This window comes from Thamnophis elegans, chromosome Z (genome assembly GCF_009769535.1).
Source record: "Thamnophis elegans isolate rThaEle1 chromosome Z, rThaEle1.pri, whole genome shotgun sequence".
Classification (NCBI taxonomy): domain Eukaryota; kingdom Metazoa; phylum Chordata; class Lepidosauria; order Squamata; family Colubridae; genus Thamnophis; species Thamnophis elegans.
The window spans coordinates 86,753,462-86,776,246 of record NC_045558.1 but is presented as its reverse complement, the minus strand read 5'-3'; the positions used below and the strand labels follow the sequence as shown (position 1 = coordinate 86,776,246).

General features: G+C 38.5%; 1 protein-coding gene across 1 annotated transcript; it reads left to right on the top strand.

Moving 5' to 3' along the window:
* The first annotated feature begins 4,432 nt into the window (after positions 1–4,432).
* Positions 4,433–22,281, top strand: LOC116522479 (membrane primary amine oxidase-like). Its single transcript, XM_032237401.1, has 4 exons — positions 4,433–6,055; positions 12,385–12,670; positions 15,461–15,590; positions 21,199–22,281. Exons 1-4 carry the CDS (start codon positions 4,492–4,494, stop codon positions 21,481–21,483), a joined length of 2,265 nt encoding a protein of 754 aa, XP_032093292.1. The 5' UTR covers positions 4,433–4,491; the 3' UTR covers positions 21,484–22,281.
* The last annotated feature ends 504 nt before the right edge of the window (positions 22,282–22,785 follow it).

Below are 22,785 nucleotides of genomic sequence, written 5' to 3'. Positions count from 1 at the left end.
TCCAGCACTCAGCAACATATAGAACTGCTGGGTGCACCATGTTTCATATAACTTTGATTTTATATGGATTGGCATGAGTCAATCATAGAGCACACCAGTGATCGCTTTCCACCGTAACCATACTTTGTTTACTCTTGCACACACTTTGTTTTTGATGCTGCCATCACTTTGTAGATGGGATCCTAGGTGACAAAAGGAGTTGGTCTTCACTAGATTCTCACTGCTGACTTGTATGATGGCATTGCTTGGACTGCTCTCTAAATATTCAGTCTTTCTGATATTGAGGCACAAGCTAAATTGGTTAAGATGGTTGTTCCACATCTGCACTTCTCTAGTGGTAACTACACTTCAACAAGAGAATAATTATGGAAGCTATCGAAATAGAGAAACACCCCCACAACATGAATAAATGTGATGATACCTCCCACCTACCAGACATCTAGAAACCAGCCCTAGTCAACAAACGAGCCCCATTCACCACCCAGGCTGTTACAACAGAAAACAACAACGGACACACAGCCAGCACCAATCAGCATCAATCTACCACTCATGATACAATCACACAGCCAATCAATCCACTTATTGAAACAAAGCCAGCACTCCACACACCCCCACCAAGATTTACAGAAAGACGGCAGCTCCAACCACACTTTAAGCCAAAAACACCAGCCTGAAGTTGGGGAGTCGGACCTCGCTGAAACGTTGCCAAGACAATCTATATATATAACAGTGGGGCAAAAAAGTATTTAGTCAGCCACCAGTTGTGCAAGTTCTCCCACTTAAAAAGATGAGAGAGGCCTGTAATTGACATCAGAGGTAGACCTCAACTATGAGATACAAAATGAGAAAACAAATCCAGACAATCACATCAATCACAAGATTTTTTTTGCAGATTATGGTGGAAAATAAGTATTTGGTCACCTACAAACAAGCAAGATTTCTGGCTCTCACAGACCTGTAACTTCTTCTTTAAGAGGCTCCTCTGTCCTCCACTCATTACCTGTATTAATGGCACCTGTTTTAACTTGTTAGCAGTATAAAAGATACCTGTCCACAACCTCAAACAGTCACACTCCAAACTCCACTATGGTGAAGACCAAAGAGCTGTTGAAGGATACCAGAAACAAAATTGTAGACCTGCACCAGGCTGGGAAGACAAACAGCTTCCATTATCTGTCAATCAGCTCGTCACAAGAGTCCATCACGACAGAAACCCAATATTTTTACTGTTGCCTTTGTTATATTTGTATTTATGCTGATAAATAAATAAAGGGAGACTAGTATAGATCTCTTTCAAGCTATTTAGCTCTCATCAGCTAGCCATACCCTTACTGGGATTCGAACCTGTGCTGATAATGGAAGCAGTTAGCTTCCTCCCATAATTGGGGCATACCAGGGGTTGTGACACTAAATATATACCTTCTTCCCTGGCTTCAGCTGATAAGAAAGAGACCTGTGGCTTAATGGCTAAGACGTTTGCCTAAGATGCAATACAGCACAGGTTTGAATCCCAGTAAGGGTATGGCTAGCTGATGAGAGCTAAATAGCTTGAAATAGATCTATACTAGTCTCCCTTTATTTATCAGCACAAATACAACACACACACGCACACACACGTACATACATACATACATACATAATACATATACATATACATATACATATACATATACATATACATATACATATACATATACATATACATATACATATACATATACATATACATATATATATATATATATATATATATATATATATATATATATATATATATATATATCTCCTGACCACCCAGTCAATTCCCCTCCCCTTGAGCCTCTCCCCCTAGCAACGGCCACTTATCTGCCTGCAGAAAGGGGAGGAGAAGGGAGGAAGGTTTCAAATTCTTAATCTTAATCTGACATTACTCAGGTGTAGCCTTGAGGTGTATAATATTTCTGGGAACTTTCATTTAGGCAGGATGTCAGACTGGAGGCAGTAGAACTAAGATAGCAACCAGCGATGAAGATAACTTAAATCTTACTGGTATGTTTTCTGCCATTCATAGGCATCTAGTTGGAACTGTATAGTAATGAAAACATGATGAAGCATACTTTGAAAAAATCAAGATGGCAGCAAAGACTACCTAATTGAAATCCCACCTTAAACATGTCTGACACATATAAAAAAGGGGAAGTACCTCACATGATTTTGGCCATTATCCTGACTTATTTGACACCCCACCCCACTCCCACCCCATGAGAGCATATCTTAGTCAATCTTCTGGCTAATTAGTTTCCCTCTTCTGCATTGTCAAGTCTCCCAATTTTATTTCTGCCCCACATCCGGTATATTAGCAATTGCCACTTGTGCTGGCTTAGCCATAGATTCTTTTGTGAACTAGTCATCTGGATCTGGTATAGTTTTCTTTATTTTTCCATTAATTCCTTTTTTCCCCGGGGGATTATTTTCCTCTATTTCAGTCACAGAACTATGAGATTAAAAAAAAAACTATGCATGAAATATGCATGGGAGTATGACTCCTGGCCAAATACAGGTAGTCCTCGACTTACAACCACAATTGAGCCCCCAAATTCCTCTTAAGGAAGACAGTTGTTAAGAGAAGTTTACCCCATTTTACAACTTGTTTGTCACAGTTGTTAAGGGAACGACTGCAGTTGTTCAGTTAGTAACATGGTTGTTAAGTGAATCTGGCTTCCACATTGACTTTGCTTGTCAAAAGATCCTGGAGCACTGCAACCGCCATGTATTCAGTTGCCAAGTGTCTGAATTTTGATCCCATGATCACAAGGATATTACAAAGATTGTACGTGTGGAAAACGATCATGTTACTTTTTTAGTGCTGTTGTAACTTCGAACGCCCACCAAACGAACTGTTATAACTTTAGGACTACCCATAATGACAGACTTCCTGGAACATGAATGATCTTTAACAATTACAATTCTAGTACTCAGCAGAAATGCAGCGTTTACAGTAGTTAAGAGCTACTATATGGAAGCCCTCTTCCTTTTTTAAAAAGCCCTTTCACAGACAGATGCTTCCTGACAGCCTTGTTCACATAAAGATAATAGGCTTTTATCTTCATGGAAAATATATTGCATTGCAGTAAAAACCAGAATTTCCTGAACTTCATGTATCATTCTAATCACAAAAATTCCAAGAACATATTTATTCTAACTATCTATTATTATTCTAAGTATGTAGTTATCCTATTGCTGCCTGATACACTCAGTATGTCACAACTATTCTTGCTGCCTGGACAAAGAACTGATGAAAGTTACACTTTCTTTGGCAAATAATGATATAGACTTGTTTGTTCATTTGTTCTCTACACCTTGAAAACTGATTCCTGTAACTGATTAATAAAAATATTCAATCTAAATATCCTAAATCCTTACATTATTATAATATGGTTTTTATCTTCATTTCCTCTGTGCAGTATGCTGAGACAGTCTCAAATCCTTATCTCAAAAAAATTTCCAATTGCTCCAGTAGGAGAAACTTGATTTAGGGTCACAGCAGTCTTAGTAACCTGCCTCCACCACTGCATGGTGTAATGGTACTTTTTCTCCACATATTCTGAATTTCATTACCTTCTATTGCTTGCTTACAATGATTCTAAGGCTGTTTCTTCACTAATGACCTACATCATCTTCAGTGCACTACTCTAAGCTGATGTAAAGCACATCCTCATTAATATAATTTTGACACAGCCATTGCCGAAAGACTACAAAATGCAATAGGTTGCTAGTGCAAAAGTGACCTAAATAATTTATTTCTAACACTGGCTGCAATTTCTCAAGCTGCACCACTTGCAGTTCTCCCATATATTTCATTTGTGCAGCTTTCCTCTAACTTTCTGTGATCAGATAAACTTAATCTCTGAAGATAACGCCAAACTCTACTATTGCAGTCCATCAGCTGTTCTTAGTTATTCTAACTTATGCTACATCCTAAGCATTCTAGTCCAACTTCAGTTCTTTGCAGCAGTAGATCAACTGATCCTCCAATTTACTTCTATGCACTTTTGAGATTTATCTCAGGTTTTATACCAATAACAGTTGTGCTATGTACTTAATAGAGCAACATTACTCTTATTAAGAGTAATACACAGCCTATTAATTTGTTTGGGGAATAGTAAAAATGCATCAATGAGCAATGTAGCAATAGGTTCAGGAATCTTTTCAAAATGAGGTAATCTGTTGTTTTCAATTTAATATTTAGCTCCTTTCCTGTTATCCATAGTCTTTTAGTACATGCATTATTCATTTTTGGCATCCTGAAGAGATTAAAGCTCAGTGAAAGGGCGTTTACTTTTTAACCGAAGCCATGAATTCTAAGCCTCCACTTTTTGGACCCAATCCAGTAAAGTCCCATTTCCTGCAGAAAATAGATAAAGTCTCTTGCCATCTAGCAGCTATTGAATTGTCTTTGGAACTGCCTTCATTTAAACATCTGGTGAGTCTTCAAGGCATATCTTTGCAGCAATGAACCCAAAAGCTCTCCTTGTTCTTCTTATACTTGCTTTGGTTACGATTTTTGCTTTGGTATGTGTGTTGGTGACCAGGAAGGAGAAGTCTAGTCATTGTGGTGCTAAGTCACCTATTTCCTTGGATAGAAGTAAGAAGAACAAGAATATGATATTTGCTGCCCTGTCAGCAGAAGAGATGGTGCAGGTGGTGAAATATCTGCAACTAAGGTTACCCTTGGTAGATGCTTCTCAGGCTGTATCTTCCAATAATTTTATTCATTATGTTGATGTCAATATCCCCCGCAAAGAAGAGGTGTTGAAATTCCTTGATCATGATGGACCACGCCCTCCTCGACAAGCATTGGCTGTGGTGTATTTTGGAAATCAACTAGAACCAAATGTCACTGAGTATGTTGTAGGGCCACTTCCAGTGCCCGCTTATCATTGGGATGTGACGGTGCAAAAATATGGAAAGAAAATATCCTATCATGGCAGGACTCTAATACTAAGTGAATTTGGAGATATTGAAACATTCCTAGTGGAGAAGAAATTTATAGAGGCACCCACTTTTATGGATCAAGTATTTGGACATAATGGAAGCAATTTTGAAGGTATCCTTGCATTACCTGGGGGGTTTCAGTCTGGGGGTCGCTATTCCTGGATTACCTTGTTTCAGAATGTAAAAGGCTTTTTCTTGCATCCATTGGGACTAGAGGTGCTTGTTGACCACAGCAGTTTGAATGTCTCTGATTGGAAAGTTCCAAAAGTATTTTATAATGGCCAATATTTTAACAGTTTTGCAGAACTGGAAGAAGAATTCAAAGCCAAGAGGGTGATTGTAACAAAAGTTAAGCCGGTTTCTTCTGATGGGGGCTTTTCCTCACTTCATCCAAGGACACCCCCTCTAAGATCTGGATCCTTCTATCATGAGTCCTTTGGGCCTCACTACAATGTGAGAAACAACCAAGTAACTACCTCAACCTGGAGTTTTGCCTTTCGGATGGGTGTACATAGAGGACTCCATCTCTATGATATCCGATTCAAGGATCAAAGAATTGTATATGAACTTAGTGTGCAGGATGCCATTTCTATCTATGGCTCTAATAGTCCTGGTGGAATGTTAACCCGATACATGGATGCAAGTTTTGGAATGGGAAGATTTGCACATTCATTAGTTCGTGGAGTTGATTGTCCTTACTCTGCCACTTACCTTGATGCTGTTTATTTAATTGAAAACCTCAAGCCAGAGGTACACAAGAACTCAATCTGTGTGTTTGAGCAGAATACAGGGACCCCTTTCCGACGTCATTTTTCCAATTTTCAGTCTGTCTATTATGGGGGACTCGCTAGCTCTGCACTAGTAATGCGTTTTATAGTTACCATTGGTAACTATGACTATGTCTGGAATTTTATTTTTCATCCAAATGGTGCCATTGAAAGCAAAGTCCAAGCAACTGGATACATAATCTCATCTTTCCTCCATAGTGATGGGCTGGATTATGGTAATAGAGTTGCGGATCACACACTTGGTACAATCCATACTCATGTCATCAACTACAGAGTTGATTTAGATGTTGGAGGTAAGTCCTTGGGAGTCTTAAATAATTTTGATTGTTGCAGTTTTGCACTATTTTCTGCTGCTGTTGGCAACTCTATGCCCTACTGCTTCTTCTTATTGTATCTATCTCAATTTGGGTTTCTTATGGAAAAGCCAAAGAGTGATTTGATGGTTAGTAGAATCAGGGACCAGACTTGGTCAGATAGTTAATATTGATGAGCTGCAGAATTATTTAATATTTCAATATTTCCTACTGAACCTCCAAATTAAAAGTTTGCAACTCAATTTCTAGAGCAAAGTAACTCTGCACCTGAAGAGGGCACCATTTGAACAATGAAAACATTTTCTTTCCTCCCTCCCTCCCCCCTCTCTTTTTCTCCCTCCTTCCTCCCTCTTCAATTGAGCTCAAAATTTGCATTGCTAAGCAAGGCAATTGTTAATAAGTTGTGCCCCATTTTACAACCTTTCTTGCTGCCGTTGTTAATTGAATCATGGCAGTTGTTAAGTTAGCAATATAGTTGTTAAGTGAATCTGGCTTCCCCATTGACTTTGCTTAAAAGAAGGTCGCAAAAGGTGATCATGGGACCCTGGAACACTGGAAACGGCCCAAATATGAGTCAGTTGCCAAGCGGCTGACCTTTGATCATGTGATCATGGGGATACGACGCACAGTCATATGTGTGAAAAATGGTCATAAGTCATTTGTTTCAGTGCCATTGTAATTTCAAACAGTCCCTAAACAAGAAATGGGATATACAAATAGCCTGTTGTAAGTCCAGGACTACCTGTATCTCATTCTTTCAGCTTCAGTCTGTCATAACTTTGTTTGTTCAAGAGCTGAAGGCTCTATGCATAGAGCCTCTTCCTCCATTTCCCTCCTCCCTACCCCAAAAACCCAGTCCTGTGAGGTAGGTTTTCATAATTTGAGGTGAACTTATCTTAAGCTTATTCATCTCTAGTTCAACATTTTAATCACTAAACCACACTAGTTCCATCATTCATTAATATCAAAATAAATCAAACTATTTAGGCTGAATGAAAATAATTTGAATTTCTAAATCCTATATGATTAGTTTTTTCTAGCCTCTTGCCTACTCACACTAATATACAATCTTGTACTGTATAAGCGCACATAGTCCATACTTGTTCTTTAATCCTAAAGTTTAAATATATGTAATGAATGCCTGCATGCATGTATCCTCCCCCCCCCTCTTCCCCAAATTCTTATCTTGCACTGATCAGTTACTACAAGAATAGGAATGTCAATGATAAGCAATCATTTACAATTTATTAGGTTCAGCTTTCTAAAGTCCTTAGGGAAAGAGCAGTTAGGATTAGGTAACAAGTTAGAGAAGTTTCTCAATTTAAGTATATATAAACTTTGTTGTGTCAGTCCTGGATTTAGTGTATTTGGGTGTTTACACATATTCCAACATTTTATAATCATATACACATATCTACCATTTTCGTGGCTGTAAAGCCTAGAGAGGCAATTCAGTTTGTGCCTTCAGCTATGCTTAAAAACCCACAATTTTTATAAAACACAGATGTTTTCTATGATTTATGCCAGTGATTCAGATCACTGTTAGTCATGCCATAGTTGTTCTCCAGGGAGTGATTTGGAAATATAAGAACTTTGCTGGTCCAGATCAAGGTTAATCTAGTCTAACATCTGGTAAAACCTTGAAGCAGGATATTTATGCAATAAGAATTCCTTCCTCCCCCTGTTCCACAACTTGCATATAGAAACATTAATTTTCTTTAATAATTCTTTAGTACCAAAGCAATAGATTATAGCACCACTATAACTATTTTTACAAGTTAATTGCTTTACTGTATTGTGAAATACTAATATAATTTGGGTACATTAAACTGAAACACTAAAATACATTATAGAAAATAACTGAGTTCTGTGATATTTATACAGAAGAAACTGAAAAATGTTAATATAGTAAAGATCAAGATAAACGGAATCTTTAAAGATGAGAAAACAAATTTATATCAAGATTAAAAATTATTTGTAGGGTGTCAATGAACAAAAATTGACATTAATAGAAAGTTGTAAAATGCATTGAAAAATATTTTGATTTTTTTAGTTTAATAAGTAGTACAACTATTATAATATAGCATAATAATGCTATATTCTACTAGTATTTTAACTTTCTCTGATCTTATAGATAATAAGGCTGTAAATGGTTATAGCCTAGTGATGATAGTAATATATAGCCAATTAGCCATTATCTCTGGTAACCATTTTCAGCCTTGTTTTATATAAGCCTGAAAGCTCCTTTTTAAAACCACCCATTTGTTATTATCACTATATCTTTGCATACTTTCCACAGTTTGCTTGTATGCATTATGAGCATCTGTAGAGAAAAGATTTTAGAGGCATCAGAAATAGTGTAATGAGAATTAGTAATGTAAATATATAGCAATAGCACTTAGACTTATACACCACTTTGCATGCTTTGCAGCCCTCTCTAAGCTGTTTACAGAGTCAGCATATTGCCTCCAACAACTTGGGTCCTCATTTTACGCACCTCGGAAAGATGGAAGGCTGAATGAACCAGATTTGAACTGCCAAATTGCAGTCAGCTGGCAGTCAGCAGTAGCCTGCAGTACTGCACTCTAACCACTGTGCCACTGCAGCATATAGTACAATTATGAAATGAATAACCATATATATTGTTTTCATTCTGATTTGTTTTTCCGTGCCCCTTTGATTAAACTGTTGAAATATATACTCAGCTGCAGTTTTTGTACTTAAATATACAAACATTTGTTTAATGACTGTTCAAAGTTACAATAGCACTGAAAAAAGTGACATATGTTTGTTTTTCACATGGCGGTTGCATCATCCCTGTGATCATATGATCAAAATATGAATGTTTGGCAACTGGCATGTATTTAGGTCATGTAATCATCTTTTGCAACCTGATAGGCAAAGTGAATAGGCAAGGTAGATTCATTTAACAACTGCAGTAATTCACTTAACAAAAGTAGTAAGAAAAGTCATAACATTGGGTAAAATTCACTTAACAACTGTCTTGCATAGCAACAGAAATTTTTGGCTCCATTGTGGTTATAAATTGATAACTATCTGTATATATACATATTAAGTATATGTCTGATGGCTATATTCCCTAATCCAACATCCAAATTGTGATGAATTTCTGAGTTTAGTATAAATAAATAGATAGATAAATAAATAGATAGATAGATTAAATAAATAAATAAATAAATAAATAAATAAATAAATAAATAAATAAATAAATAAAGACTTATACAGACTGCATAAGTTTCAAACTTGCCCAAATCGAGTGGCATATACATTTAATAAATAGGTAGATAATACCTGGCCTGTAAAAATTCAGTAATGCTAGTTACTTTGTTGCCCATGATGGTACAGATAGTTTAAGAAAATTAACAACTGTTCAAAGTTACGATGCTGAATAATGGGACTTATGTCTGGTTCTTATAATTGTGACTATCACAGCATCCCAACAGTTATGTGATTACAATTTGGCCCTTGGTAATAGCTTGCAAGTATGATATAGCATTCCGTATTCATGACATCATCATTGGTGACCTTCACTATAGGCTTCCAACAAGGAAAGTCAGTACAGAAGCTGGCAAGAGATCAGAAATGGCAATTGTGTGATATCACACTTAATGACCGCACAGGATTTGCTTAATGAAGGCAGCCGGAAGTGCCGGAATTTCCATTGTAAGTTGGCAAAATCACATGATGTCATCCTTTGCAACTATGTTATTTGCTGATAGAATAACCAGTCCCAATTACCATTATTAATCTATGACTACCTGTACTTACCCTGAGTTTTTTTTTTTTTTTTTTGTAACTGAATCCATATATACCTCTTTTTGTTTATCGATTGAAATCTGTTGCAGTAATTTAATTGTTAAGAAAAATGAAGTAGAAGATTATTGGTTGCTGCAGTGTCATTTCTATCCAATGGTGTTCTGTGACCCAGTGCTTCCCCCTTTTTTGCCCCCTCACATGAATGAGGGATTGCTTAAACAAGCAATCTCTTCCTGAGCCACTTTTTTCCACAGAGCCGCATAACTCTAAAAAATGTTAACAACTGCAAGTTGAACAAACTCAGCTGTATGACCTTAAATTAGTTGATTAAATTCCTCCAGACAGCTGCCTGAAACTGACTAGAACTTCATCAGTCTCACACTGAAGTCTTTTGTTGTCAAGTATCCAAAATTTAGTCCGAAATGCATACATTGGCTGAAAAATAAATTATTTTAATTATCATTTATTACAGTTTTATTTTCAAACGGGCACTAACCAAGGTAGTTGCTAACTGAGGATTAGCTGTATTGATTTTGATAAACCCTATATGAGAAGATTTCTTTGTGATTGAAATATCTCCACAAGTAACAGCTCAAGACTCAGGGCTCTTCCACACAACCACATTAAAGTTCTGTTTGCTATACTAGTCCTTGAACTAGGAGCAAAGTGTGTTGACATTAATTGTGCTCCTATTGCTGATTTCTATTCTACCAACAGAGACTGGCCAATGGTACTGTTTTTACTTACATCATGTAAGTCAATTCCAGGAAAGTAATTAAGGTACTCCCTGGGCATCATTTCTCTTTCTACTAAACTCACCCATTGCAGGGGCAACCACTACCAAATGCTTTCCTTTTTGTCCAGAGTGGAGTGGTGCTAACCTCACTGAAGGGGGTATAATCAGTTGAAGTTGCTTAGGCAAAAGATGCTTGGTGCACTTCCTCCTCTATGTCTGTACCATATCAATGTATTTAGTTTTCTGAAACAGCACTGAAAGTATATTCAAAAATAGCCTGGCTGAAGTTGGTAAGTGAAGCACAAAAGAAGCAACAGTTAATTATGAAGATTTTCCCTTGCTTTACTGAACTGAAAAGGTTGTAAATGCGAGGATTAGTCATACCTGCAAATAGTTATTCTATGAACCGGTTGCTAAATGAGAAGTATTTGTATTTCAAGGAATGGAAGGAAGTGTTAGCAGCAATTGAGAAAAGAATCCAATTCTGGCAGTATTCAAATATAGTTAATGGCCGTACAGAAAGCGCTACTGTGACCATATATAACAGCATTTGTCACCACAGTGCATAATGCTATCAAAGTTAGACTACAGTAAATAAATGGCATCACTCCCCCACCAGGACAGGATAAATAACCATGGTATATCACATAAGCAGTTATAGGAACTGCAGCCCCATGAAACAGAATGAGCATTAGGAGTGGTAAGTTCTAAGGCCAATGTCTATGGAGATTCTCAGCCATCCAGGTCATGGTTGTTCCAAAGGTTGAACATTAGAGTTGAAGAAACATCTTGGATGAGAAGCTAAAAGTCTTCAAAAGAAAAAGCAATTGCCTCTTCTTGAAAAAGCACCTTTGGGATTCTAAGGTTTATGTTCAAGTTTCCTAAAATAATAAAAATGTACTGAAACACTAAACTCTAAAAAAAATGGTCACATAAAACCCTATTGTCAATATCAATATCTATAAATATCTATATATGTCTGTCTGTCTGTCTCTGTCTCTGTCTCTGTCTTTTCATAGATTTTCACGGGTGTAGGTATGCTGGTCTTATTGTATTCGGGTCTTTTCCTATGTGAGATTGAGATTGTCTTGGCAACATTTCAGCGAGGTCTCACTCGCCACCTTCAGGCTGGGTTTGGGGCTTTTGGGTTTATATATCTTTTGGACATATATATGTGTGTGTGTGTATGTATGTATGTGTATGTATATATGTATATATGTATATATATGTGTGTGTGTGTGTGTGTATATATATATATATATATATATATATATATATATATATATATATATATATATATATATATATATATATATAATCATCCAAATGGTGACATGCAGCTTTCAAAAGAGCACTACAGCTATGTTGATAAGGAAACCACAAAAGACCTTGCAAGTGATACGGAAAGCTTTGGATGACTTTTATGTGGGCTGATGCCTCTGTGGAATTCAGGTGTCCCTTCATTATGCATCCCAAGCCAAAATTGGAAAGCATTCAGCAACTGGAGGAAAGGAGCGATGTTTACAGCAGCCTAAAGTACTGTGGTTTATAGAAACTGGACATAACACAATTCCTGAGCGCATCATTTCCTAAATTGTCAATATACTGGGAGGGAAATGTGTTAGGATAAGGAGGAAACTGTCTCAGCTATGGACTGGAGATGGGCTGAAGGAAACATGAGAACAAGGCAAAAATAATTGGTTATTGAAGCATGATTGTATTGTGATTTGGGTAGATGAGAAAAATCCCACATCTCTGCCTCTTGTTTTCTTTTCCCTTTTCTTTCTATCAATAGGTATAAAAAATTCTTTGGTTGCCAATGATATGACTTTTGAGACAGTGAATACTCCCTGGAATCCAAACCATAAGATTCGGAGAATGAAGCTGGTGAAAAAGGTCTTGGATACCGAAGATAAGGCTGCCTTCCGCCATAATGATAAGATGCCAAGATACATATATTTTGCAGCAAACAGTACAAACAAGTGGGGCCATAAGCGTGGCTACCTAATCCAGATGATCAGCTATGCTGGGGATCATCTCCCAGAGGAGGATCCAATGGAGAGAGCTATCAGTTGGGGCAGGTAAGCAGTCCTTTTCTAAGCACCAAAATCCAATGCTTTCATTTATTAATTAATTTGAATAGGCTTCTCCTACAGATTTTAAGGTCTGAGGAGGTGTCTGACAGGAAGAGCAGTTCCTCAGGCAGGCTCTAAATGTCAAAGGATAAAGTTATAACCACTTGGGCCCAATAAACAAGCCTGTCAGGGGAAAAGATACTATTTTTAAAATTTATTTATTTGTATCCTGTCTTCATTACTTTAATAAATATAGGTGGTGAACATTCCTAATACTTCTTCCTCCTCCTATTTTGCCCACAACAGCAATTCTGTGAAGTGACTTGGGCTGGAAGAGTGTGGCTGGCTCATAGTTACTCAGCCAGCCATCATGGTTAAGGAGGGACTTGACCACTAGATTTATTCAGTCTAGCTATGCTGAATGCTTTCAACAAGCTGATGCAGTATTTTCAGAAGAGGCTTTCTTTAAATTTGGTTACATTAAACAATAACCAAAACATTGCCAGTGTTCCCTTTTTAGGGAAGGTTATTGAGAAGCTGTGCTACAGAGCAGCAACAGAGTGTTCTAGATGATGATTATTTAATCCCTTTCTATGCAGAGTTGAAGCCTAGGATAGCTATAAATTGCTCTAGGGCAGTGTTTTTCCAACTTGGCAACTGTAAGGAACCCCCCAGCATCCTTTTATACAGCTGCCAAGACAAAGCAGTCCCATAGGTTCTTTGGGAGTTTATGTCACAGGATTGTTGGGTTAGTGCCAATAGTTACTTATTGTTTTATTACTATAGAGCTATAATTGTTCAAATATAATCTATATTTATCTATATTTATTGCTTTAATGGCTATATTATAAACCACCAATTGAGAGAATTGACAGTTTACAAGTGTAATTAATATATAAATAATGAACTGAGGGTCCTTGAAAAGTCTTAATGGAAAAAGAATTGTTGGGCATTAAGATTAGATTAATTAAATAATAGTATCTAGAGGTTTTTTTTTAAATTTGGCAACATGAAGATGGATGGATTTCAATTGTGGGAACTGAAGCCCACTCATCAAGCTTGAGATACACCGTCTTGTACTCCTTTGTAAAATGGAAAACCATGTGCCAGTGTGTGACGTGTTTTTTCTTTCATATCTTTGTTCTGCTTTTGTCTTCAACTTAATTTTAAATTGTTGGATTGAATCCATTTATTTGTATAATTTTATTCAGTGTTTTATGGACTGACACATTTATTTTATCTTGGCACTAGGGTAATTTTGTTACAGTTTTACAAAACCACAAATGGAACCAGAATTTCAGTTGCTAAATTATGTGGTCAGTAAGTGAATTCAATGTGCAGCATCAGTTTTATCACAATTATTAAGTGAATCATTCAATTACTAAGTGAATCACACAATTCATTTATCATTAAGTGTCTTTAAATAAACCTAGTTTCCCCCATTGACTTTGATTGTTGGAAATCGGCTAGGAAGGTTGCAATCACGTGACTGAAGTAGTAGTGCAACTGTTATAGCAATAGCAATAGCAGTAGACTTATATACCGCTTCATAGGGCTTTCAGCCCTCTCTAAGCGGTTTACAGAGTCAGCATATTGCCCCCAACAACAATCCGGGTCCTCATTTTACCCACCTCGGAAGGATGGAAGGCTGAGTCAACCCTGAGCCGGTGAGATTTGAACCGCTGAACTGCTGATCTAGCAGTCAGCTGAAGTAGCCTGCAGTGCTGCATTTAACCACCGCGCCACCTCGGCTCTTTGAGGACAGGTCGTAAGTCATTGTAACTTTGAACTGTCATTAAACAAAAAGTCGTAAGTCAAGTACTACCTGTACAATAGTTTTAGTAATATGTTTATTGCTATAAGGGGAGCTTGACTTATGACCACAATTAGGACTAGATTTCTGTCACTAAGCTATGTAGTCATTAAGTGAATCATGTCCCATTTTACATCCTTTTTGTAACTCATTAAATTAATCCTACAGTCATTCAGCAAACCCAGCTTCTCAGAAGAACCCTGGAAAGATTGCAAATGGCAATCAAGTGACCCTGAGGCATTGCAGTCGTTAAAATGATTGCCAGCTGCTGAGTGTCTGAATTTTGATCATCTGACTGTTGGGTTGGGTAGGTGCTGCAACAGTTGTAAATGCAAAGTCTGGCTATAAATCATATTTTTCAGCACCCATATAATTTTGAATGGTCATTAAATGAATGGTCATAAGTCAAGGATTATTTGTACATGTGTTACATTGTGAGCAACTGTGGAAAGGCACCTATTCAGATAAGGCACATATTCAGACCATTTAATGACCATTTGCCAATTTTTGTAGAGTATCCATAGTCTTTGGAACTACTATTGCCCATAAGCATTAAAGGTAAAGGTAAAGGTTCCCCTCACACATCTGTGCTACTCATTCCCGACTCTAGGGGGCGGTGTTCATCTCCATTTCAAAGCTGAAGACCCAGCGCTGTCCAAAGATGTCTCCGTGGTCATGTGGCCAGCATGACTAAATGTCGAAGGTGCACGGAATGCTGCTACCTTCCCACCAAAGGTGGTTTTCTATTTTTCTACTTGCATTTTTACATGTAACAAGTAACAGGACCTCACTCCATTATGCCGCACTAGGGATTCAAACTGGCAAACTGCCGACCTTTGTGATCAGCAAGTTCAGTGTCTTAGCCACTGAGCCATCGCATCCCTTTCTATAACCATTAGGGAAACTTATTTCATGCCTACAAAAGTGATGAAATATCCAGCTCAACAATACTTTGTTTCTGTTATTGCAATTCTGCTTCTTAGGTACAAACTGGCTGTCACCAGGAGAAAGGAGGAAGAACCTTGCAGTACCAGCATCTATAATCAGAATGACCCATGGACACCTACTGTTGCCTTTGCAGACTTTATAGACAATGAGACCATTGTTGATGAGGTGAGTTTTTAGATCCTGAGGGAGACAAGAGGGGATATTTCCCCTTTTTTACAAACAAACCCACAGAGAGGTTGGATAGGTGTAAATCCTAACTCTTGGCTGGATACTAGACAAATATATTGTCCCCTCCAGTGGGTGTGGCTAGGGGGGCATGTGACTGAGTGGGTGTGGCCAACTTGATGTCACTCACGTCAGTTGCAGCGGCGCCTCCTCCAGCCGGGTGCATGCCTTTGAGACAAAGCTTTGGGGCTCCCGGAACGGCCCATGTGGCTCAGGCTGTACCCGGGCTGGAGGAACACCCACAACTACCTGCCTATCACCAAGGATACTGCTGGTGCCACCACATCCCTCCAAGCACAGGTGAGCCGTGCTTGGCTGGGTGGGGGCATTGTGAGGCTTCGGGCCCAGAGTCAGCAAGTATGGCCGCCCACCGAGAGGAATGCTTGCCTCTGTTGCCTCCAAAGGCAGTGGGGAATGACAGGCCTGCAGGTGCGAGTGGAAGGTCCTGGAAATTGGGGGGGCAGGCATTCAACCGGCCCTCACAATCATTTTCTGGCAGACGTCGTTGAAGCTTCTTTCCGATTGGCTCCTGCAGGTGTCTTGTGGCATGCACGTGGCGCACTGCCTGGCTCACTTCTCAGCCTCTGTGGACGCCCTAGTTAAGTAGGCTTTCTGCCGCCATCTTCTTGCATGTATATGAGCATGCCTTGGACTTGCAAGTCTAAAGCATGCATATGTGTGAAGATGGCAGCGATGGCAGCTCTTTCTTTTTGCTGCCAAAAAGTGCTTTGTCTTCACATTGTTGTCCAGCTCCTGGAGAGCAAGCTAAGGAATGAGAGAGGCCAGAGAAAGAAAGGAGGCATGTAATAGCAGAGACAAGAGGATGCTTGCCCTTGGTGGTGGAGGCTGCTTTATCATGTGGGTGAAGACTGGCTTCCCTCTGCAACACGTGGGAGGCTCCTTTCTTTCTCCGGCCCCTCTCCTTCCCTAGCTTGCCCTTGTGGCACAAACTGGTTGCCCACATTCAAGCCAGCCTGCCTCCTCTCTCACCGTATCAGCTCTCTTGTCTCTCCCAAGATCAGCTTCTTTCCTGACCTCTTGCAGCATCAGTCCACATCCAGAGGTAGCCAGGGGTTGCTGTTGTTCTCAGGCAACAGCTCCGTTTTCCCCCTCCTCAGGCCCAGCAAGGAAGCCCGCTCCTCCGACCCTCCTGTCAGATCAGTGGTGGGTTCCAGATCCCAGTGCAACCAATATGGTACAACGGGGTTGTGCATCCACCACATGCACACGTGCAGCATGCCCAAGCATACTTACTGCCTGTAACACTCCATGAAGTCTCCACGATGCTCCAGCTGCTCAGCGGAGCGTCGCACAGGCACCGTACGGTCCTGCACAAAAGCCACAATCGGCCCAAATACAGGTGGGCAGGCAGAGCTAGCCCCGATTTTTACTACCAGTTCGTCCAAAACAGGCCAAACTGGTACAATTTCAAGAAATCTTGTTCATTTTGCTGCCTGCTGTAGCATATTTTGAAAATTAAGAATGAATTTGATAACCACGTAAGGATTATATTTAACTTGATTTGATATGTACAGTGAAGCATTTGTTCTGGGTGATTTAAAATTTTCGCATGTGGTTTTCCTCCATATTCCACTTTTAGAAAGTCTATTGTTTATCATTAGGGCTGCTGAAAAACAGGGTTCTTAATTTTTGCTTTTCTAGTCTCTATAGTATTGTTATCTTCTGCTATGTTACCTGCACTGGAAGGAACAAATCTAGAGAACCTCTAATAGTTAAAAATATTTTGTTAGCAAATCAGATTTTTTACATTTTAAAAATGCTGATACAGCAAGAAATCTCTAGTTGCTAAATACATTAAACGGAAATAAGTAAACTCCACAGAATCCCTCTGTGGGTTGTGGGTAAGTATTTTAAATGATAGTGGGTGGGAATTAAGAACAGTCAATTTTTCATGTAGCTAATGTTTGTTCTGGCTAGATTTCCTTTCTGACAAAAATCCTACGTCTGATCACACAGGAAATCTTTCACATTCTACATAGGACCAAAAAAATATATAACTTTCATATCTTTTCAGAGAGAAAATGCACATTATGAAGCAAAACTGTATGTTTTCAGACAATGCACAATAGCAAGAGGTGTATTTTCAAGGCAGAATAAATTTCCTATTATGAACGCCATTCCTTTCCACAATTTTTATATCTTATATCTTAATTTGTTATATTTTATATCTAGTTTTTCCCTGCAATGAGATCCCAGGACTGGAAATATGTAATTTCAGAGAGGAATCTACATTTATGAAAGGGTTAAAGAAACATTTCTGTTCTGCCTGCTTATTTTCCTACATAAATACCTCATTCCTCTCATACAACAGCCTTCTTTGGCTGAATCCAGCACACTTATATGAGCACACTAGATAGCCTCCCCTACTCCACCAAGATCATTAGATGGCTTCCCTAAAGGCATTTGAGCTTTCAGTAGAAATGTCAATGAAGACTCTGATTCATGTGGAAACTAATACAGCTGCTCTTTTACAGAAAAGCAGTGGTAGGATTCAATTTCTTTTACTACTGGTTCTGTGGGCAAGGCTTGGTGGGTGTGGCTTGGTGGTGTGGCAGGGGAAGTATACTACAAAATCTCCATTCCCTCCCTGATGTATAGGATGCCATAGAGTTTGACACTGTCGTCCTTTTTGATTAATATCAGTGATGGGATTCATTTTTTTTTACTACCGGTTCTGTGGGCGTAGCTTGATGGGCATGGCAGAGGAATAAAACTGTAAAATCTCCATTCACTCCCTACTCCAGGGGAAGGTTATTGCAAAATCCCCATTCCCTCCCGATCAGCTGGGACTCGGGAGGCAGAGAATAGATGGGGGCGAGGCCATCCAGAGGTGGTATTTACCGGTTCTCGAAACTACTCAAAATTTCCATTATCAGTTCTCCAGAACTGGTCAGAACCTGCTGAATACCACCTCTGCAGAGAAGCTGCATTAGTTTCTACCGATAGGTAAACTACAGTTATCCTTCAAACATCACACATATTTTCAAATTGAATATAACACTCCTGAAATTCAGTCACTAGAAAGTATCTTTCAAATTTTAAGCGGGCTATGTTCCAAAATAAGAGCATAAAACAAAGCTCATATCTTTTAACTTTTATGTCACAGTCATGAAAATAAGTGGGGTACCAGTAGTAGTTCACAATTAAATGCTACATGCCATGCGACTTACAAAGATAATGAAAAAGTTTGCTTTAAAAGAAAGCGAACAATAGAATCAACAGTTAAGCATGCTTTTTGCAGCCCAGAACTGCCACAGAACTGAGCCAAACAAAAAAGCAAGTAACAGCCATAAATTCATTTCAGTACACCCCACAAACAATGCAACAGCAGAAAAGCAGAAAGGGCATGCTTTTCTGACTAGACAACCTACCTGCAAAAAAACAAAAACAAAAACCACAAAAACTTGACCAAAAGTTTAAGCACACAAATAAAGCTCAGAAGGTTTCTCTTTCTGTACTATTTAACATTCTTTGCAGACAGTAATAGGCCTACAAAACACAGCACAGCTACAGGAACGATCTGTTTATGCACATGAACATTATGTACTTTTGAATTGGCAAGCTTCCTGAAAAAGAAATATTATACACATACACTGCACAAGAACAGCTATGTCACATTTCAACTCATAAAGTACTATCTACACTGCTTAACTAATCAGTATTACAACACTACTGAATTAGATACAGGAAATGAGATAGGAGGAGAGGTGGCCAAATTAATTTGGCAGCTAAACTTCATTAATGTAATCAATTATTTACATTAATGAAAGTAGTGTAAACTGATTGATTATACTAATGAAGTTCAGCTTCCAAATTAATCTGTGATTTCTCATGTATCTTCCTGAAGCAGCAATCCAAAGTATGGATTGAATTGGTTGTTCTTTATCCAGTTGTTCTTCTTTTCCTCTAAATTCTTCTGATCACAATCTTCAAATCTCCATAGCTTGGAAAGAGGGTTGTTTTTTTTTTTTTTTTTTTAAAAAGGACAGTGCAATTTTGAAAATAATAGAGAAAAAGCAGTTTTATTCCAAATTAGGACAAATTCTAGGTGGGGGGAAGCCAGTTCAAACTTGGAACATTTTGAACTCAGAATGATTTGTAGCCAAAATTCAGTGTTTTCCTAGAAAGTTCTATTTCATTAGAACTTTAAAATAATTAAAATTAAATAATTTGACCATAGCTTCTGAAGCGTGTTGTATTATTAGGGAACTGGGAAGACTTCTATTTTATCTCAGGCAACCTATCTTGTGCTGGCTGCCCTATTTCAGACTGAGGAAACGTGTATCATCTTAATTTACGCGGCTCACTCTATCTTCCCAGCATACTCATTCATGCAGTACACGCGTGCACACACACAAAATGTGTTATTTCAGTAACAGAAGAAAATACAGTGTATGGTGTCCACAGTTTTTAAGAAGTTAGAAACAATTCCAGAAGCCATGCTTGGATTTTTTTTCCTACTGAAACATCTGTACAGTAGTCAGGCATGGGGCAAATGGAAAAAAAAGTGCTTTGGAACACAAACAGGAAAGGGTGGGTTTCTCAACATGATGTCTCAATAGTTGCTTTATTCATTTTATGCATTTAGTTGCAGAAATGAATACTCAGTGGGATGTTAAAAAAAAAATGGGGCTGAAAATTCTGTCAGCACAACTACGCTCCAAAAGTGAAGTCAAAAGTGAAGAGAGGGACTAAATTTGATACAATGGGAGAAACTTAAAAAAAAAAAGTGGACTTCCAAAGTGGGCCAGATCAATCTGGGACCTCTGCAGGAAACAAACAAGCAAACAGGAATAATTTCCCCAAAGCTTCCCTTTGTAAAAGGCAGTTGGCAGAGTTTTGGCATATTGCTAAGTGCTCCATTCCTAAGCTCCTTCCCTCCTAATCACAATCGCGTGAGCGATTGTGGGTGCACCTCGGTACACCCACGTTACACCTATCCTCCGCAAGCTGCAATGGCTACCGATCGGTCTCCGGATACGCTTCAAAGTGCTAGTCGTAACTTATAAAGCCCTTCATGGTATTGGACCTGGGTACTTGAGAGACCGCCTGCTGCCAATTACCTCCCAAAGACCCGTCAGATCTCACAGGGTCGGCCTCCTCCGGGTTCTGTCCACCAGCCAATGCCATCTGGCTACTACCCGGGGGAGGGCCTTCTCTGTAGCAGCTCCGGCCCTTTGGAATGAACTCCCCGCGGAGATCCGGACCCTCATCTCTCTCCAGGCCTTCCGGAAAGCCGTCAAAACCTGGCTGTACCGGCAGGCCTGGGGTTGATGAGTTCCCCTCCCCTCTCGACTGGTATGGCTGTGTGATTTTCGTGTATTTTAATTATGTGTACTGTTGTTTATGTTCCCTTTCCCCTTTGAGTTGTTCGCCGCCCTGAGTCCCTCCTGGAGAAGGGTGGCATACAAATAAACCAAATACAATACAATACAATACAATACATGACTGGAGTGACTAAAAAAAAAATGGAAGGGAAATTTTGGAATAATCAGATTACCCTGTTTTCATTTGCCCCTTTCAATAGGATCTGGTTGCTTGGATCACCACTGGATTTCTACATATTCCCCATGCTGAGGATATTCCTAACACCGTGACACTTGCAAATGCTGTTGGTTTCCTTTTAAGACCTTATAATTATTTTGACAATGATCCCTCCATTGACTCGCCTGATAGTGTGTTCTTCACTGACAAGGATGACTTCAACTCCTGTGAGATCAACCATATTGCTTGCCTCCCTAAAACTGCTGCATGTGTACCCAATCTTCCTCCTTTCACTTATGAAGGTTTCCAAAATCTAAGTATCCTCTGATACTGTCCAGGCTTTGAGTCAATGCTGATGTTTATATTTGAGTGAATACAGTTGTGGAAATCAGCCAAGCACAAAATCTGTGTGTAAGATAACAGTCTTGAGACCTTTATTGTTGACTGTGTTTCACCTAAATTTTAGCTGTGTTGGCATTGTACTCACTTGTGTTTGCAACTTATCTGCATCAGCCAGATTGCTTTAGCTTTTTTACCCAACTGCTTCTCCTATTAATTTTTAATTTGTGTGTGTGTGTGTATGTGAGTAAATGAAATAAAATATAAATTTTGAAAGAGAAAATTAAGAAAAAAAAGTGAAAAAAGTACCAAGAAAAGAAAAGGCTTCTGATTTTCTTAATAGTATTTACAAGTACATTTATATTTTATTCTCTACATTTTCTCTATGATCTGATTTTTAAAAAATTTAAAATGCCATGAAACTACGTTTTCCAGGATTCTTTGTCAGAACTCATAATTAAGTTCCTCTGACTGTTAATCAGCAACACAAGCATTTTCTCTTGTTACCACAGGTGACGATAAATATACTGCATCTAGGCAGATCGCAGTGACACCGTAGATACATTGTGTAAAGAAATCTATAAGAAATGTTTGTTTTAATAAACACATGTTATGCTAAGATGTGATTTGTTAAACTATAATTAGTCTTCCAAATGATCATATTAGTTGTTTTGCCAATTTCTAACATTTTTTTCCTGCCTGCTTAGTTGCTATTGTTTTGTATTCCTGGATTCCTTGGAAGCGTATATGTGGCAATAAAAATGAATAAGCAAGCTCTACAAATAAATTATGCGTGGTGTCATCTTTTGCATATAAAATAAAGCTAACTCATGATCACAGTAAAGTCACAGCAAAACTATGAGCTTTTGCCCTAGCACAAGCCACTAGGATATTTAAACCGCTTTTCCAAAACTGGCAACTAGCTAACTTCAGGTTGGATTATGTCCCAATTGTAAACATACCTAGGATTAATCCTAGAGTTAAATATCTCTTACTTAGTGACTGCTGTCCAAACCTAGGAGAGAGATTAACGTTGTTTTCCAGATGGATGTGATAAATGGGAACTTAATAACCCTTCCAGAATAGTCCCTTTTTAAGCTCTCCATATTTTTTACTTTGAATTAGATAATTGGACGACTCTAAATGTTCCCCAAAGATTTTAGTGGCCATTGTAAGGTCTTTATACATTTAAGTTGTCATTCTTTGCTATATTTTTGTTTTAAAAGCTGGAAGTTGTCTCTGTATATGTGGGAAATAAATATATGACATTGCTATACATTTTCCATCATTT

Bases quoted from the DNA above. Each gene is read 5' to 3' on its own strand.
- LOC116522479 (XM_032237401.1), top strand. From the start codon at position 4,492: ATGAACCCAAAAGCTCTCCTTGTTCTTCTTATACTTGCTTTGGTTACG. The intron at 6,056-12,384 runs GTAAGTCCTTGG...TTCTATCAATAG, and splicing joins AGTTGATTTAGATGTTGGAG to GTATAAAAAATTCTTTGGTT. The intron at 12,671-15,460 runs GTAAGCAGTCCT...TCTGCTTCTTAG, and splicing joins AGAGCTATCAGTTGGGGCAG to GTACAAACTGGCTGTCACCA.